Source organism: Terrapene carolina, unplaced genomic scaffold (assembly GCF_002925995.2).
Source record: "Terrapene carolina triunguis isolate 2854851 unplaced genomic scaffold, T_m_triunguis-2.0 Scaffold67, whole genome shotgun sequence".
NCBI lineage: Eukaryota > Metazoa > Chordata > Testudines > Emydidae > Terrapene > Terrapene triunguis.
The window spans coordinates 26,103,670-26,121,928 of NW_020664418.1; the positions used below are offsets into that span (position 1 = coordinate 26,103,670).

The following is an 18,259-nucleotide window of genomic DNA, read 5'->3' on the forward strand; positions in this document are numbered from 1 at the left end:
TTATGCTTCAGAGGAATCTCAGAACCCAGGTCTTGGCAAGTAAAATAAAGAATTTTCTATTATTTTTTATCTGAGCTGTATTTCTTTGTAATTAAGAAAAGCTTTTCACTGGTGCTCTCCACCTTCAAACTTCAGTTGAAACAAAGAAAATGCTACTGTGTTTGAGAGATTTTTGATCTTCAATGGTTGGATAGTTTGCATTACTGAAAAAACACCCAAGACTTTATTTCCTCTAATGAAACTAGAGGAAGGATCTGTTCTATTAATTTCAGCAGACAATGGTATTCCAAAAGTTTAATCAATGTACAAAAATAGTATGGAGAAAAAAAACACCAAGGCCTTTAATAGAAAATATTAGTCTTCAAATTAATTAAATCTCTAGATTTGCTTAACAAGGGTCACCATAACTGGAGAGAACGTCCCTTAGAGCCTGAAGAGGATTTGAGTTATTTTATAACTCAGAGTTCTTATCTATTCACAATAGGTTTAAGGGTGGAAAAATATATTATTCCTTTTACGTTCATTTTTCCTCCAACTATAAGCATCTTCTTGTAGACACTTTGTCACTGCTTACCACAGTATGTTGAACAGCTACTTTAGCTGAGCTATATAAAGCCCAATGGGCAATTTTCAGAGGCACTGAGCACATTCTCGGTCTATGAAAATCAGGCCACAAACACCAATATCATTTGTACTCAAACTATTAATCCCTTCCCAGAGCTGCAGTGCCACATCTCCTCTAGCATACACAGCAATCTACATGGTCAAGAATCCTGGTTATCGAGTTTTTAAAAGGGTAGCACAAGAGATCAATTACACTGTCCATTGCCAGATATTTTCCTTTTTGAACTCAGTCTTCCAATGAATGGTAGTCTTCTTCATCCCTCACTTCTCTGTATTTCATTGAGGTTTCCCCTTCAGGTTCATACCTGACCATTTTAATATTCAACATTTCGGCTAGTTTTTGCGCGGCAAGTTTGGCTTGCGTTTCCTAAAACAAACACACACAGGAAAGAGAGAGACACAAGTTAAACTACAATTTGTTATTCATCCTGGGTATCAAAAAATCTACTAGCTGAAAAATAGAAACATTACAGAGTAACTCGCATGATCACATTAAGTCTCATCCCAGCAATTCCTAATATCTGCAAGAAACAGTGGACATTTCCTTAAAATATCTTTAATATTTTGATTTAGAAATTATTTCATTTTATTACTTAAGCAGCAGCTTCTCATGCTGCAATTCTTACATAAGACCTGCTTCCACTTGAGCAAGATCAGGCCTATGTAGAGATGTGGCCTACCAGAGTCATCACATGACTGAGAAACAGAACTCGCATGCTCCAAACCCAGCTCTGACAAAGACTGTGGCCTTTGGCAACTCCCGTAATTTCTCCAGTTCCAGTTTCCCCCTCCGTAAAAAGGGGAAATAACATTTACCTAACTCTCAGGAATGCTGAGATTATTAATTAGTATTAAGCAGTACCACACTGAAATTAAATAGTCCAACACCAACAAGTTTTAACTAGCTGTCCAGTTTTAAGCATTACCAGTCTGTCATCATATGGAATTCAATGCCAAAATCCAGTGCCAGATCTCTGTTCAAAATGAAACTTCCTTAACTTCCAGTGACTACAAAGAACTTGGTCATTGCCAGTCACTGTGGGAAGAAAATCAACTGCAATTACTTGCACACATTTCAGATCTATAACACTGGATACTTCTTTTGCCTTCATTAGCATGAATGGGGTATCCAGCATACGCTAGTGACTGGTATGCTTGTTATTGAGTATACTTTTTGAGTTCAAATCACAGAAGTGACAAATAACACTGTAATGAATTGATCATTACTATATGCAAAGAATAATGCTAAATTTTATTCACTGCTTGATAAACAGCTCTAAAGAATGAATTTGGAAAAAAAAAACGGACAGAATCAAATAGAAAAATTAATCTGACCTTATAAAGAGTCTAGAAGTCTCAACTGACTAACATATGAAAGGCTTAGCCTTTATACTGTGGCTTTCCAGAATGGTCCCAGCAATATAATTACATTTTCCAGACGCAAACAGTACCACTGATTCATACCTCATAAATTTCTTTTTGCTGTGTCTGAATTGCTATTGATTCTTCTACGGATAACAATTGGGTAGGTGCATGATGAAGTGGTGGCAGCCGGGCTGCTGTGATGTCATCCAGATGTTTCTTATCTCTAAGACGTCTTTCTTCTTCAGAAATCGAAGACTCAAGTCTCCTAGGTGACCGACTAGGTGAGGAATCATGAGATGAGCCACTCCACTCAGCTGGTAATCTAAAAGGGATCAAATGTGAAGTTGCGACCCATATTTGCAATGTGAATTTAAGACAGTTTTTAATTCAAGAAATAGTCATTTCTGATACAGAAAGACTAAGAAAGAGACAGTATAAATCAGGGCATATTATAATGTACCACAGAAGTGAACAATAAGCCAAACTTTCATAGTGCTTCTTCATGTAAAAAGGTAATTAATTTTCACAACACTTTTACAAGGAAGAAAACTTTACCAATGAGGAAAAATTCATGGAGAGGTTAAGTGACTTCCTCGAGGCCACACAGTAAATCACTGCTTCAGCAAGGATTAGAACAGGGGTTGGCAACCTATGGCACGCGTGCCAAAGATGGCACGCGAGCCGATTTTTAATGGCACACTGCTGCCTGCTGGGGTCCCGCTCAGCCCACTGCCGAACCCCAGCAGCGGGCTGAGCCGGACCCCAGCAGGCAGCAGCGTGCCATTAAAAATCCTGGCCGACCCAGCCCGCTCTTCTCCGCCCCTGCCTACCGCTCTCTCTGGCGGGGGCAGGGGGCAGAAGCAAGCTTGGTCCTACCGGCTGCTGCTGTACGGCAAGCTCAGCTGGCAGCCAAGCTTCCCCCTCCCCCCGCCTCTTCCCCCAGCGTGCTGCGTGGAGCCCCGCCTCCTCTCCCTCCCTAACGCCAATGGCCCTTGCGAGGAAGGGAAGAAGAGCAGCCCCAGGGCCCTCGCTGCTCAGACTGGCAAGGAGGCGGGGAAGAGGCAGGGGGAAGGGGGGTAGGAATGGGGCGTATCCCTCCAGCCCCCTGCCGTGAGTCGCTCAGGGGGCTGGGAGCACCCCCCTGATCCCAGCACCCTGACCCCTGCATCCCAGCCCCCTGCATCCCCCCGCGACCCCATCCCTGATTCCTGCACCCTCCACACATACCCAGCCCCCTCACACCCCATGCCTTGACTCCTGCACCCCCTCACACGCCCCCAGCCCTCTGCCCTGACTCCTGCACTCCCCACACATACCCAGCCCCCCCCCCCACCCCCCATGCCCTGACTCTTGCACCCCCCACATCCCCACCCTGAGCACCAGGTTGGCAGCAGGCTGAGTAGGGCCGGTGTCTGGGACCCCAGCTGGCAAGGGGCAGGCAGCCAGAACCCCAGACTGGCAGCGGGCTGAGCGGGGCCGGCAGCTGGGACCCTGGCTGGCAGGAGCCAGCGGACGGAACCCCAGACCGGCAGCAGGCTGAGCCGCTCGGCCCGCTGCTGGTCTGGGGTGCCGGCCCCGCTCAGCCTGCCGCCGGTCTGGGGTGCCGGCCCCTGGCCCTGCTCAGCCCGCTGCCGGTCTGAGGTTCTGGCTGCCGGCCCCTTGTCAGCTGGGGTCCCAGCCGCCGGCTCTGCTCAGCCCACTGCCAACGTGGGGTTCTGGCTGCCGGCCCCTTCTAGCCGGGGTTCCGGCCGCAAGCCCCGCTCAGCCCGCTGCCGGCCTAGGTGAACGGAACCCCAGGCTGGAAGCGGGCTGAGCAGGCTGGTGGCTTAAGATCAGCATTTTAATTTAATTTTAAATGAAGCTTCTTAAATATTTTGAAAACCTTGTTTACTTTACATACAACAGTAGTTTAGTTATATTATATATAGACTTACAGAGAGAGACCTTCTAAAAAACGTTAAAATGTATTACTGGCACACGAAACCTTAAATTACAGTGAATAAATGAAGACTCAGCACACCATTTCTGAAAGGTTGCCGACCCCGGATTAGAATGAAGGAGTCCCCAGCTCAGCAATGAGTCCATTAGAATATGCTGCCTCTCTCAATCTACTGAACACTATCTACTTCAATTAACTTCCCTGAGGTTGAGGACATTCATTTTCTCACAGGAAATGCTCCAGCACATTGAAGGATCGTGCCCTACTTAAGTACAATCTCTCTCTACACACAGGTTTCTAATACTAACCATAAAATCACATACTACACAGACACCTGGAGTCACTCTTTCCTGCCTTCCTCTGTGATATCCGAAGTTTTTAATCAATGGAAAAAAATGAACTAGTGATTTCATACAGCTTGTAATCTTCTAATACTTTCAATATACTTTGTAGTGATCTGCAGCTACAATAGGTCCATCTTTTCAATTACATGAAGACACACTGATGATGCTCCATCATGCATATCAATTGTTTCCAGAATAGCACCTAGTAAAGGTGCAAAGCTATCATATCACCAACTTGTAGCAAATATTCTTTCAGGGGGAAAAATCTCTGCCAGAAGTTATTCTTCTAGTTCTCTATTTCTGCTTATTTTCTGCCCATAAAAAAGCAGTGGCTGGGAGTCAGGGAAACTTCAGGTAGTCACTGTTGAAGTTTCCAGACAATTTTGCCAATACAGAAATTAAAATTCAGAGTGATCCTGACAAGCCACCTGCTATTACAGTTCAGTTGTAATCCTAAAAGAATATTTGCCAGTTAAGTAATAGCTTTGTAGCATGGACCAAAAAAAACCTTTTAGGGTTGATGATGATTATTTATTACTTGTGGAATCAGGCGACTAAGTGACACATTTTAAGATAACGTTTGAATCAGGATTTTAGCCCCAGTCCCCAGATGTGGGGGACTAGCACATTAAACTAGCATGCCACTAAATGCCATATGTCTTTTTGATCATCTAATTCTGTCAAAACAAAGCAAAAAGCATTTACAGTCGCCAATTTTATATAGAGACTAGTTAGTCCTGCTATTTATGAGAAACTTCTATATTCTGCAATACTTACACGTTGGTTTTAAATTTATTTTTAGATCTTGGGTTCTTAGCTCTTGATTCTAGAACTTCAATATAATGTGGTTTTTTTGGTGCCACGGTGGGAAGGCTTCCAAAGGGATTATTCTTAAATTTAGCAATGTTCTGTTCTTTTTCTGATTTTCTTTCACTGTTATTCCCATCTCCAACTGCAACTCTTTCAAAGGCATCAACCAGCATGTCACCACTGTTGCCTGAAGCATCCACTGCACTTTCTGTTTCACCCAGAGAACTGTATTTAGGTATCTGCTGATCAATTTTCATCAGGCTGATTGAGGATGAATTTAAATTGGATTTACTTTCCTGAGATTTTGCATGGTCTTCTATCATACTCTCTATTTGATCACGTTTTTTATAGCCCTTTGCAAAAGCTGTATGTGTCTCTCTTTTCTCGGTACATTCAGCTTCCTTGTCTTGCAAAACAGTTTTAGAAGCTTTGTTTACATTAGTAGCAGAGTTTTCATAAATAGATGAGAAAACTTTATTTGTTGATTTGTCCTCACTCAGGGCAACTCTTTGCTTGTTTGTATTAATCTCCTCTTGTTTTGTCTGAAACTCCAGTCTAACAACAGACAACAGTTCAGTTGTCCTCCTTAATTCTTCCTGTTGTGCTATGGCAAGCTTCAGCTTTTCAACAAAATCAGAGATCTTTTTACCTTTATCTGGAAGTCTATAAATAAAAGTCCTAAAAATAAGAAAGAAATAATTATGTGACAAGCCTCAAGTCTTATTTCTGATATTCACATATGTAATATCAGATGGATAAATTTAATAGTTTCATGAAAATATTAAAACATTGCTGGTTCCATGACATAAAACATTCTGAAAACATTAGAATTCTAAAGTTTGCATAAATGCATGACATCTGTAGTTTTATAAGTTCATGACTATAGCAGAAAAAAAGTAATCATTTTGCCAAACAAGTGAAGCTTATTCTGAGCTGAATTAATAGATAGCAAATATTTTACAGTGATTTCATTTAAAAGATCACAGAACTGGGAGGGGAAAATACAAGACAGAAGTGAACTGTGCTATAATTACTGAAGATATTTATCAATTGACTTTAGAACTGTGAACATATGTAAAATTTGAGTATACTTCTTAAACTGTTGTCTTGACAGCCTTACCCAGAATACTCTTCTCAACTCTATTATGTTATCAAAGCTATCTGTAGCAAATTAATCATAGAAGTGTATGTGTCTGAAATCCAACCTAGAAATTGATGTGATTCTGACACAAATGAGTAGCATTCACAACCAGTAAATTGGGTCCAAGGAAGTTTTACTAACTTACTAACAGGTAAGCAGCGCCGTGCCGGAGCCCAAACTCCTCCTGCACCCCACACCACAACTCCCTGCCGCACCCCTCCTGCGCCCAAACTCCCTGCCCTGAGCCCCTTGCTGCACCTCGCACCCCTCTCTGCACCCCTGCCCTGAGCCCCCTCATACACCCTACACCCTTTCTCTGCCCCAACCCCTTGCCCTGAGCCCCTTCCTGCACACCGCACCCCCTCCCATCCCACACTCCCTCCTGTACCCCAACCCCCTGCCCCAGTTGCAATTTCCCCACCCAGATGTGGCCCTCGAGCCAAAAAGTTTGCCCACCCCTGCCTTAGAGAATAGGGCTAAAATTGCACATTTGTGCAGTATGCATGTTTGTTCTAGTTCTTCCTTTTCCCCACTCTTTAGTCTTCCTTCCCTGGAAGGGGAAAAAAAAAAAAAAAAAAAAAAAGATATGTCTTCATACTAAGTTTGCTACCTCACTGTCATTTTTTAGAGGGGACCAGGCACTGGAGTTTTTACCTCAGCATAGCTAGTTGTAATCAATCATAGCCCCACTAATTGGGGTTTACCTCAACTAGCTATATGGAGGTATAAAACGACTTGTGTCTTGTCTCCACTACAATTTTACATCAAACTAGCTATCTCGATGTGAAACAAGACATCTTTTTTACAATGAAGACATAGCCTAAGATTAGATACACCTCTCTATATTCCCCAAATAAATTGTGTTCTCCTCCCCACTTTGGCCTTTACTCATTAACACACACACACACACACACACACACACACACACACACACACACTCCTTTTATTGAAGGAGACTAGAAAGCCTCCTTAAAAACAATGTATTTCTGTAGGTAACATGTCAGATTTGCAAATCATTAAAGCCTTGACCCCGCAAACATGTAAACATATGGGGTGGTTTTACTCATGTGAGGAACCCCATTGACTTTGAATAGAGTCACTCATGCTTAAGTGCTTGCAAGATCAGGTCCTACTAAAGCAAAAGCATCATTTATCTATTGTTCTTCACTGGTTCTTGCTCCCAGGCTCAGGATCTAAGTGATCACCATGTTTTGGGTCAGGAAGGAATTTTCCCCCAGGTCAAATTGGCAGTAACAAACTTTTTCACCTTCCTTTGCAGTGTGTGGGTGCAGGTTACTTGCCAGGATTAGCTGGGTCTACCTAACAATCATTTCCCTGCCACTGCAGGGGCTTTGGTGCACCTCAGTCCCACCTATTCTCTGCCTGTGGCACCTAACAGTCTAGTTTCCTGTAGACTAATACTTTGGTCACTGGGTTTAGTGTGTGGGTGCTAGGTGGCGTTGGTAGCTTGTGATATACAGGAATCAGACCAGATGATCCGGTCATCCCTTCTGGCACTGAATTCTACGATAGTTTGATCCTGTAGTGCTTGGACTCCCAAATCCTTCTGTCCCTTATCACTGCACTTGCTGTACTTGGCACAGCCCCCGTGAGGTGGCCCTTTCAATAGGGGAAAATCCTTATGATTATTGGGCCTGTTCTGCCCATTTAGTCCGATCTGTGACCTGGTTGTTTATAGATTCATAGATTCCAGGACTGGAAGGGACCTCGAGAGGTCATCGAGTCCAGTCCCCTGCCCGCATGGCAGGACCAAATACTGTCTAGACCATCCCTGATAGACATTTATCTAACCTACTCTTAAATATCTCCAAAGATGGAGATTCCACAACCTCCCTAAGCAATTTATTCCAGTGTTTAACCACCCTGACAGTTAGGAACTTTTTCCTAATGTCCAACCTAGACCTCCCTTGCTGCAGTTTAAGCCCATTGCTTCTTGTTCTATCCTCAGAGGCTAAGGTGAACAAGTTTTCTCCCTCCTCCTTATGACACCCTTTTAGATACCTGAAAACTGCTATCATGTCCCCTCTCAGTCTTCTCTTTTCCAAACTAAACAAACCCAATTCTTTCAGCCTTCCTTCATAGGTCAATCCCTCTCTTGTTATCCCTCTCAGAAGGGCACAGCTCCTGTCACCGTGGTATCCACCGTCCAAAGTGACAGCGGGGGGATGGGTGCTCATGCAAAGTCACTGGCAGGATCAGGCTTCACTGTGTCATGTCTGCGCGTGTTGGAGGTGGTGGTGGTGGTGGTTGGGGGAGGGCGGGCGGGGGGAACAGGAGGCAGGCAGCTATGTGTGTGTGCACGTGTTAATGTAGGGGGGATGATAGCGGTGTGTTGGTCTTGCGGTAGCGGTGCCTCTATCTGTGTATGTATGTGTTGGAGGTGGTGGAAGCTGGGGGCTAGGGGACAGGACGCAGGACAGCTCTGTGTGTGTGTGTGGGGGGGAGGGGGGAATGACAACGGTGTTGGGGTAGTGGTGTGTCTATCTGTGTGTGCTGGAGGTGGTGGTGGCTGGGGGCGGGGAACAGGAGGCAGGACAGCTCTGTGTTTGTGCGCACAGGTGTAAGGGAGATAATAGCGATGCATTGGTGTTGGGGTAGTGGTGAGTCTGTGTGTGTGTGTGCGTACGTGTGTGTGTCTGTGTTATAGGTGGTGGTGGCTGGGGGGGCAGGAGGCAGGGCAGCTCTGGTGTGTGCACGCAGGTGTGGCGGGGATGACAGAGGTGTGTTGGTGTTGGGGTAGCAGTGCGTATCTCTGTGTGTGTGTGAGCATGTGTGTTGGAAGTGGTGGCTGGTGGGGGCAGGAGGCAGGGCAGCTCTGTGGGGGGGAATGAGAGCAGTGTGTTGGTGTTGGGGTAGCAGTGTGTGTGTGTTGGAGGTGGGAGGAGCAGGATGCAGAGCAGCTGTGTGTGTGGGGAAGGGATGACAGCGGTGTGTTGGGGTAGCAAGGGGTGGGTGAGGGTGGGGGGGGGGGGGTGTATTGGGGGCGGGCAGTTGGTCCCCGGCTGGAAGCAGTTACGCCGGTTACCGCCCCCCTCTGCCGCGCGGGACCGTACGCGGGGAAGGATGGGCTCAGCTCAGCCCCGGGATGGTCTCGCTCCCCCCGGCCCCGGACTCACCGAGCGGCCAGCAGCCTCTCCTGGCGCCTCAGCATCTCCTGCAGCTCTTGCAGGCTTCGGCCCCGCAGCTCCCCGCCTTCCCCTGGCGGCGATGACATGCTGCCAGCCGGCCGGGAATGGGCACGTGCCACTGCGGGGGGTTCCCCAGCACCGGCTCCGCCAGCTGCTTCCGTTGCCCACAGGAGACCGCCATGTTACCGGAAGGGACGGTACGGCAGCGGGATCAGACTTTGTTGAAAGGCGGGTGTGCGCGCTGCTGAAGGTACCGCCCCTTCCCTAGGCCCTTAACCCTTAGCCTAGGGAAGGGGCGGTCGTCCCGCCCCTCTCTAGGTCCCGTTCTTATACCACGCGCACACCCTCCCCTGGCCGGATGGGCCCCGCCCCCCCACATCCCTGGCGCCTTCAGTGCCTACCGTCCACAAACCATCACCCCACCCCCACCCGTGTCTCTCCCGCCCCCCACCCTTCCCACCATCCCAAACGTGCCCAATCCCCCTCCTCTGCCCCCTAAACCTCTGCCCACCTCCCACCGTCTGACCAGACACCCCACTCTTCATAAAACCCCTGCATCCCCCACGCAGACATTATACCCCCGTTAGTCCCTTCCCCCACACAACCCCCAGGCTCCTCCCTCCACTAAACTTTCCACACAACCCTTCTCCAAACCCTGATCGCCTCCCCCTCTACATGACCCCTGCTGGATCCCATATACACAAATATACCAACTCCTGAGCAAGCCTCACGCACCTTCTCCTCCCAGGCCCCCTTATCTTTACCCACAACTACTTTGGGGTCTAATATCCCACGCCCCTGCCAACTGCACTCCTGCTTTGCACAGAACTTCACACTCACGTTCCAGATAACCATGTATAGGGTCATACATTATAATGCAAATGTACTGTTTTTCTCTACCATAGATAAAACTTTGTGGAGCACTGTATCTTAAAAATAAACGTTGTCACAGATGATGTTGGAAGCAAAGCCAGTTGTGAATGCAATCCTCAGTCACCCAATTATGTTCTACCTGTTCAGACCAATGATGCGGCCAGCTCAGGGTCTGCAATATTTTTCTACTGAGATCCCGATGTCTCATTTTTCAACCTAGACAATTAACGATTAGATATTCATGCAGTGTTTTAATTCATTAGGGACAAATCCTGTTCATTCCTCCATGACTGCAGGAACGAAGACATAGAAGAATCAGTGTGGTGGTTTCACTGCTCAGAGAGCAGGATCAGGGTGGTTACTCAAGTCGGAATTGTGGTGACTTTTACAAGTCCCTCCACCTCTCAAATTAGCTTCTGGTAATGGCTGAAAAAGCAAAAAAGATGGGAAAGGACAGCATCTATACCCTCCGTTCAGTACTCTTAGCAGCCCGCATGCATCAAAATGGAAAAGTTGTTCCTTTCACTCCCCCAACCTTGGTGCTTCTGCAGTTAGAAAGCAGACCCCTACAGCCAGATAGAAAATTTCCTCATTCCTGAAGCAAGTCATTTTGTTAAACTTTCTAGTAGTACTTTAAATAAACAAACAAGAATAATAGAAATTAGCTACCACCCCCAGAGCAACATTTATATAATGTTGTCATATTCACTCAATTATTGTGCAAGGGGCACCCCTTGTAAAGTGACTGGTGTCAGAGAACAGATACCAGGATGAGACTCAAAATGGCAATTTTCAAATACATCTACATTCCCCCAAAACATTAACACAAGACAACCAGCAAAATAGGAGAAATGCACTCAAGACTACAGGGAGTGGGACTTAAACAGCAGGAACCAGGAAGAGAGGGGTGGATTGAGAGGAGAAGGAAGGGAATTGAATGAGGATGGTAGGGTGGCGCCAGTTTCCTATTTCAAGCTGAGCGGTGCAGATGTTTGAAAAGATCTGTGGCTTGTGAACCACAGGTTGCTGACTTCTGCACTAAATAAATCAAGCGACCCAATTGAGGCAAAGGGCCCTGAGCCCATCAGAGTTCAACTCAAGATGGATCCCCCGTGTCACAAAGTCTGCATTCTTGAAAGTGGTCATTATGTTCATTGCAAGAAACACATTTTGTAGTAAGCTGGATGAAAGAAATGGTAGAGAACAGAAGCAGATACTTGTGTCTGGTGTTCAACAATCAGTTTACTGAGAAAGTAGTGCGGGTCTAGATTTCTTACAAAAATTGACTATTTGCATTTTTCACTGGTAAAAATCTAGCCACTTCCATTTGTTTCAATGGACATTATCTTGTAGCTGACTATAGGAACTTATTAGGACTCAAGATTTTTAATTGTCAGGGATTGCTTAGTAAGGGTAAAGGTGGAGATTACAGGGATTTTTGCAAATTGACATTTTCTATTGACTATTTTTAGTTTGGCCACAAATTTACATTTTGAAAATACAGGTTTTTATAAAATGTAGTGACAATGGATACATTTCTACCTTTTTAAAAAAATTCCCAAATGAGAACAGATGATTTGAAGTAAATAAACATTCCTCTTCACAATGCAAGAGCTAAACCTTGCAACACTAAAAAAACCAAAAGTGAAACTGACTCCATTGACTTTCAGAGAAATGCAAAATCTAAACAAAGAACACAAGATAGTGTCCTTGTCATGTCAAACTTGTTTTAAAATATCTTAGTGCATAATACACAAGGTAAATATAGAACTTCAGACTCCATTGGTTTGCTTATTTTGTTTTTTCTCAACTGGTTGTTATGAGTGCCATGATCTTTATTAAACCCACTCCATCTAGTAGAAATAATAATAAAGCCATTAGCTGAATGGTGGTTCCCAGGTGGCAGATTTGGGTCTTTTAAAGTTTATCCCAATAGAGGCTGCTTGGTCCAAGTACTAGTAAAGAGACACATTTCTCAGAGATTGTTAAAACAGTTGTTTTATGAACAGGATGAACTAAAGGCCAATCCCAGAGGGATTGAGGGAGGAAGCATGTTAAAATGACTATCCACCCCTTTGTTTGCTCAGCTGGAAGGTGAATGGAAAGGCTGAGGGCCAGGGGAAATGAGATTAATCAAGTCGGCAGCTACCCATTGGAAAAAAAAAAAAAAAACCACATGATCGGGGTGAGAAAAACCCAACGAAGTGACTATTGAGTGGATTGTATCAGTGCCTGCTGCCCCCAGCCCAGATCATCCCCTCCTGCAGAAAATCCTACAGAAGGAAAAAATCTCTGTTTGCCCCATTTCTTCCTGATCATTCTGTCAGGGGAGGCAGGTTTTGGCTCTGACAAATAGGCAAGAATACTCCCCCTCCCCAATTTAGATGATCCCATGGAAGCTGTAATAGGCCAAATGAAGGCTCTATTCCCCTGCATCTGCTCTGAATTCTAGCCCCTCCTCTGAACAACTCCCAGTAACCCTTTAGACCCATAAGTGGAACTTTTTTAGCTTACTCTTCACACAGCCAGAGGCAGGATGATGCATATCCCTCAGCTCACCCCCTGCTGCCCTATCTCCGCCTCTTCTCCTTGTGCAAACCACAGAGAAAGAGGTGGCAATGTCATGGAAAGAGAATGCCTCCTTTTTCTGTAGGGGAACAGGGAGACACACATATAGAGGGTTCTTTTCATGCACAGGTCTAGGCGGGATGATCTACAGGTCTATCACTATTATACATTGGAGTTGCTGCTGTGTAACGTCAGTTCAATCATTATTACATGTGCAGAAAGGTAATAGCATTTACAATTTATATTTCTAACTCTAAACTGCAACACCACCATGCAACAGTAGGAAAAACAGTGATGGGGATGAAATCTCATGTTGCAAATTACCAACATGAACCATCAGCAATGATGTGCTGGATACAAAACATGTGAGAGTTCCCTTATGGCATCACTCATAAGGACAATCACTCAGACTGTGACATTCATCTGTCTTTAGCTATCATCATTAGGAAGAATACTGAGTATATGATGCCTGTATTAGGATAAGATTTAGAATTCCCTTTATGGTTTAAGTATGATCAGCAATTTAGGTGAAGGTCATCAAGTGATCCAGCTATAGAAAAGAATGGGGTGAATATACATTCCTGGTCGAGTTTGATCTTGTCACTTATTCAGCAGAAGCCATTATGGATGCCTAGGCAGTGGAAAGCAGACGCAAATGCTCAAAGGTAGAAGTGGATCTGAAACCCCCTCCTCACTCCTACCCCTACCTCCCTGCTATGAACTGGCATTTGGAGCAATTGTGGGGAAGGGGAAGGTCATGCGTTCTCAGGCCTTGCCAGCTGAGAGTACAGAGAACTGTTTTGCAGGAACGAAATGCCCCAAACAGCCCTGTTTTGAAGACAAGTAGATGTCATCAGACTGAACATGGTCAGCCTAATACAATCTAGGGACTTTGGCCACTTCTTTTTCTACTGGGGTTCAGAAGTAGCATATTTACATTGGACATCAGTAGGGGTGCCAATTTTGGTTGGACGTATTCCTGGAGATTTCATCACATGACATAATCTTTAATTCCTGGAGACTCCAGGCCAATCCTGGAGGGTGGCAACCCTACACATCAATAGTATTTTCACAGCTTGTCTTGAAGAACGTTTTCTTTGTATTAGAGCATGTTTTGCCTCCACATTAGAGGGGAATCTTCCATTCACCTACTATTTTCTTGAACACTTTGATCAGCACTCATATAAGGTGCTTAGTATTTCACAGGATTGGTCCCTTTGTTTCTTATAGTAGTAGACTTTACTATGCTCCCCACTTTGGTTATTTTCCCAAGAGAGGGTGCTATCTAATAACAGCTGACAGAAGGCGATAGTCTGTTTTCCATCATGTCTGAAGTCAAATGCAATTTATTCCTCAATAGTATAAGAACAGTTGCTATGCAATTCAGTATTGTTTGTATGGTAAACATCTTGGAACCTACAAGAAGATCCAATTATAACAAGAGCAAAAGAGAAGAAAATCCACTCTTCTGATAAATAAATTAGAATAAATGAGGTGACAGATGAGACAAGGATAGGAGAGAGGAATATTGCTCTTTATATAGGGAGATTAGGCTTTTAAGTAATTAGGCAATGTATCCAAAAGTATATTGTTTGACATATTACCGGTATACAAGTAATTGAGGACATTCCGATAGAGATAGATGTTTGAATGTGTGAATTTTTAATACTTCTGGAAGGTACCAGACTGAAGCTCTCTATCCACACCAAAGGATTTTGTGTGTGGGGGGGGGCGGGGATGTATAGGAAAAAGGCTACAGCATTAAAGCCAGTCAACGTTTTTCAACTAAATAGTTTTATCGGAAAAATGTGGATGCATCGAAATTTTTGATTTACCAACTGGGAAGTTCTAAAAAAATAAAAAAGCATCTTAATTTAAATTGATATTTCAAAGCAAAACTAAAAATGTTAAATTTTGACTCAAAATGCCATTGACTTTTGGGTTTTGGAAACAAACATTTTAATTTTCCATTTTTATTTTTTTCTGGTATCTCCTACTTAAAAAAATTAAAATAGATGTTTCCATCCTCTCCCCCCCCCCCCGGTGGTGTATGTTCCTACACTGATGATGGTGAGATCTCCTGAACAGCCTATGGGCTTAGTAGAGGGCCAAATCCTACACTCCTAACTTTGTACACTTTTTAACCTGCCCATCCACTCATAAAAAACTCCCAAATGTCAAATCAGGGACTTAACCCCCGTTCCCCCCAAAAAACCCAATCCCCCACTCAGAAAATCCTGGAATTCTTCATGAAAGCTTAGAAGCATTAAAACCTCCAGATAGTAACAAGATTTTATTAGTGCATTTTGGCAATTTACAGGAAAACCAGAGTCCAAGTCTGAGAGGCACCCCAAAGCTATAAAAAAATGCCCATATAAAAGTACATCTAAGAAGGTATTAGCTATGCTATAACACTTTGCTTTCTTAAGATGAGTTCTGTAAACTAATAACACTGCTCATCATTGATTAGTCCCTGGTTCTAATCTTTGCTATTGCTTGCATATTTATAAGACTTTTTTGATGCAGTCAACATATTATTTGCTTCATTTAAAATATGTTTTTAGAAGACAATATACACATTAATATGTCTGATTAATAATGGAAATTTAAGTTATAAAAAATGGGCCAATTTATTCTAGTGGTATAACTCCAGTGATGTCAATGGAGCATCATCCCTGAGTACTTGGGAATCTATCTTCATCTGCCCTCGGTTTAGACAACAGAATGGATAGTCATTTTTAGAATAGTTTTTTTTGTGTTTGTTTTTTGAGGGAGAAGGGACCACTATGCCAGTTGTTGTGTATCCAAAACAAGTCTACAGTTCTCTTTTCTTTAATTAAGAGCCTCATCTACTTGATACTTAGCTCAAAGAGCAGTTTTCAGTCCTAAACAAGGGAGAGATTTCCTGTTCTCAAGAGTACATCTGCCAAAGGAAACATTAACAAGAAAGTCCAAGAGCCAAACAAATCACTTTCAAATTCATACATGTTTTGCACCTAGAAGGGTTTGTAGGATAAGTTGTTTCTATGGTTTTTATGGTAAACTTATATTCTAATCAGTGTTGAGACACTAGAGTTTAAAAATTCATATAAAATACAGAATATTTATTGCAGTTTATCCTTTTTCAAATCCTACATACCGTAGATATTAAAATGTACAATGTAACTATTATTTATACAGTGTATATGCAAACTGAATCCCCAAATGCTTTTCTGAGTTAAATACAAGAAAGCTGACAACATGGTTTAAATTACAAAAGAATATGGGGTATGAGCACTGTTTTGTGATCTAAATCAAATGATATAATTTACTCTTACATATTCAATGCACTTTATAGGACCTAGCTACAAGGATCTCATTGACTATTCCAGAAACCCCCTAATTTCCAGTGTGGTAAGACACATTTATCAGAACCAGTGTTGACAAACAGGATATTGAAATATGAAAACACTTTTACAGTTTGACTTAGGTATATATACTCAAAGGCCAGAAGGACCCACTGATCATCTAGTTTGACCTCCTGACAGTGGAACTATGCTGATTTACACCAGCTGATGATCTGACCCTAAATCTTTAACTGTTCTCTGAGTAACAAACTTTTTTCCCCTCTCCCTCCTTCGTCATCAAGACCACACAGTATCCATCAATCAAGTCTGAACAAAATTCAATTATAAAATCCTTGTCTGTTCTTTTAGTCAGTGATTTCTATGCAGCATATCAGATATCAAGATGTCCTTAACTAGTACATAGTTTCTTCAGTCCTTGTCATTTGGTTTAGAAATTAATCCATATTTCAAATTATTCTATAAATCATAATATATTTTTAAGAGGAAACTTATACAAGGAAGACCCAAGATCCAGTTGCTCTGAAGCAAGCCCAGTGCAGTTTCACAGTCAGAGTGGTTGATTTTTTGCTTTACTCAGAGTTAATGAGGCCTGTATGACACTTTCAGAAGAGATTCCATTGAACCCTTTGAAAGCATAATGAATTTCCTTTTGATATTTATAATAAAATACAGCCCAACGTTTCCCGCATTCTCTCACAATCTCCAAGCAAATGCCATTTGCTGAGAAACTCCCCAAAATGACTGTTGTTTCTGAACCTTTGCCTATGTAACTAACTGCATTGGGCTCCATTATGACTTAGGGGGAAAAGCTTAACATCTTTTGTAACCATGCACCTTTCACCCATCTTTTAATTCAGTCTTCATCCAGCCACCTGAAGTTTAAAGATTGCTCCCATATAATAAACCAGCCTCATCACATGATCAAGATAAACCGCTTGTGGAGCCATCTTGCCATGTAAGATGTCAAGAGATGCTTGTGTAATGAACTGTGGCTGCGTACCCATGAGGACACCAGAATCACAAGTGGGATTCAATTCAAAAATCTTCAGCATCAAGATCACAGGCATCTATCACTTGAACAAAGTAAAAACAATGAGGGCCTATCGACACTTGAAACACTACAGCGACATAGCTGCAGCGCTGTAGTATTTCAATGTAGGCACTACCTGTGCGGATGGGAGGGGTTCTCCCATAGGCGATCCACTTCCCTGAGAGGCAATAACTGAATTCCATCAGCCTAGCACTGTCTACACTGGGGTTAGGTCGACTTAAATACATCTCTCAGGGGTGTGGATTTTTCATACCCCTGAGCGACTTAGCTGGCTCAACTTAACTTTTTAGTGTAAATCAGGCTAAGTTATAGTCTGAATGGTTGCTGCTATCAGCCACCAGAGGGAGTCATGATCACATGCACTAGGCAAGCATACCATATATGCATTGGGTATACAAAAATCAACCACCATCAGAAGAGTTCTGTGTAGCTTGAAAGCTTGTCTTTCGCCAACCAAAGTTGGTCCAGTATAAGATATTGCCTCACCCACCTTGTCTCTCACTATCATCTCTGGCACATATTAATGTATTTGAAGATCCTGCCAATAGTTTCACTTCTCATTTATAATTCTGATAAACTTCAAACTGGCTGTAAGATGGTGGAATCCCAGTTCAGCCAGCTTAGTCTCTCAGAAACCACAAGGGCACCAAGTCTCAGGCACCATAGTGTAATTCAAGGAAAGATCCTCCACATAAGGTTAAAACAACAGTTACCACTGATGTCAGGGTGTGAGTAGTTTCAGTGTACTTGCTACCTGGTCACAAGACAATTCCTCTGGTTTGCAGTATAAAAATAGCTCCTCATTTCAGGGGTCTATAGAAAGTAACCCATTTTAATCAAAAGTAGGGGGCCTGGTCCTCAGGCCCTTTCCCAGTGGAGCAATTTCTATGCCTTTTCACTAGCAGAAAGAGATTTATCCCTTCACTGTTATTAATGCAGAATCAGTATTTTAGGATTTTTTTTTTAAATGAAACATTTAAGAGCTACTTCTATGGTAGCACAGATTATAATAAAACACTTTAGATAAGCAGATACTATACAGATCTCC

The 18,259-nt window shown here is 43.3% G+C and overlaps 1 protein-coding gene across 1 annotated transcript in view; it reads right to left on the reverse strand.

The window, feature by feature from the left end:
* Nucleotides 1–279: 279 nt before the first annotated feature.
* LOC112110105 (myocardial zonula adherens protein) overlaps nucleotides 280–18,259 on the reverse strand; it is an 87,921-nt gene continuing 69,941 nt past the window's right edge. The window contains exons 14-17 of the mRNA XM_029910748.1: nucleotides 9,361–9,556; nucleotides 5,050–5,760; nucleotides 2,089–2,311; nucleotides 280–991 (exon numbers count right to left, since the gene is read on the reverse strand). Coding sequence (XP_029766608.1) covers nucleotides 851–991; nucleotides 2,089–2,311; nucleotides 5,050–5,760; nucleotides 9,361–9,556 — 1,271 coding nt within the window. The 3' untranslated portion in view covers nucleotides 280–850. The remainder of the gene's footprint in view (nucleotides 992–2,088; nucleotides 2,312–5,049; nucleotides 5,761–9,360; nucleotides 9,557–18,259) is intronic.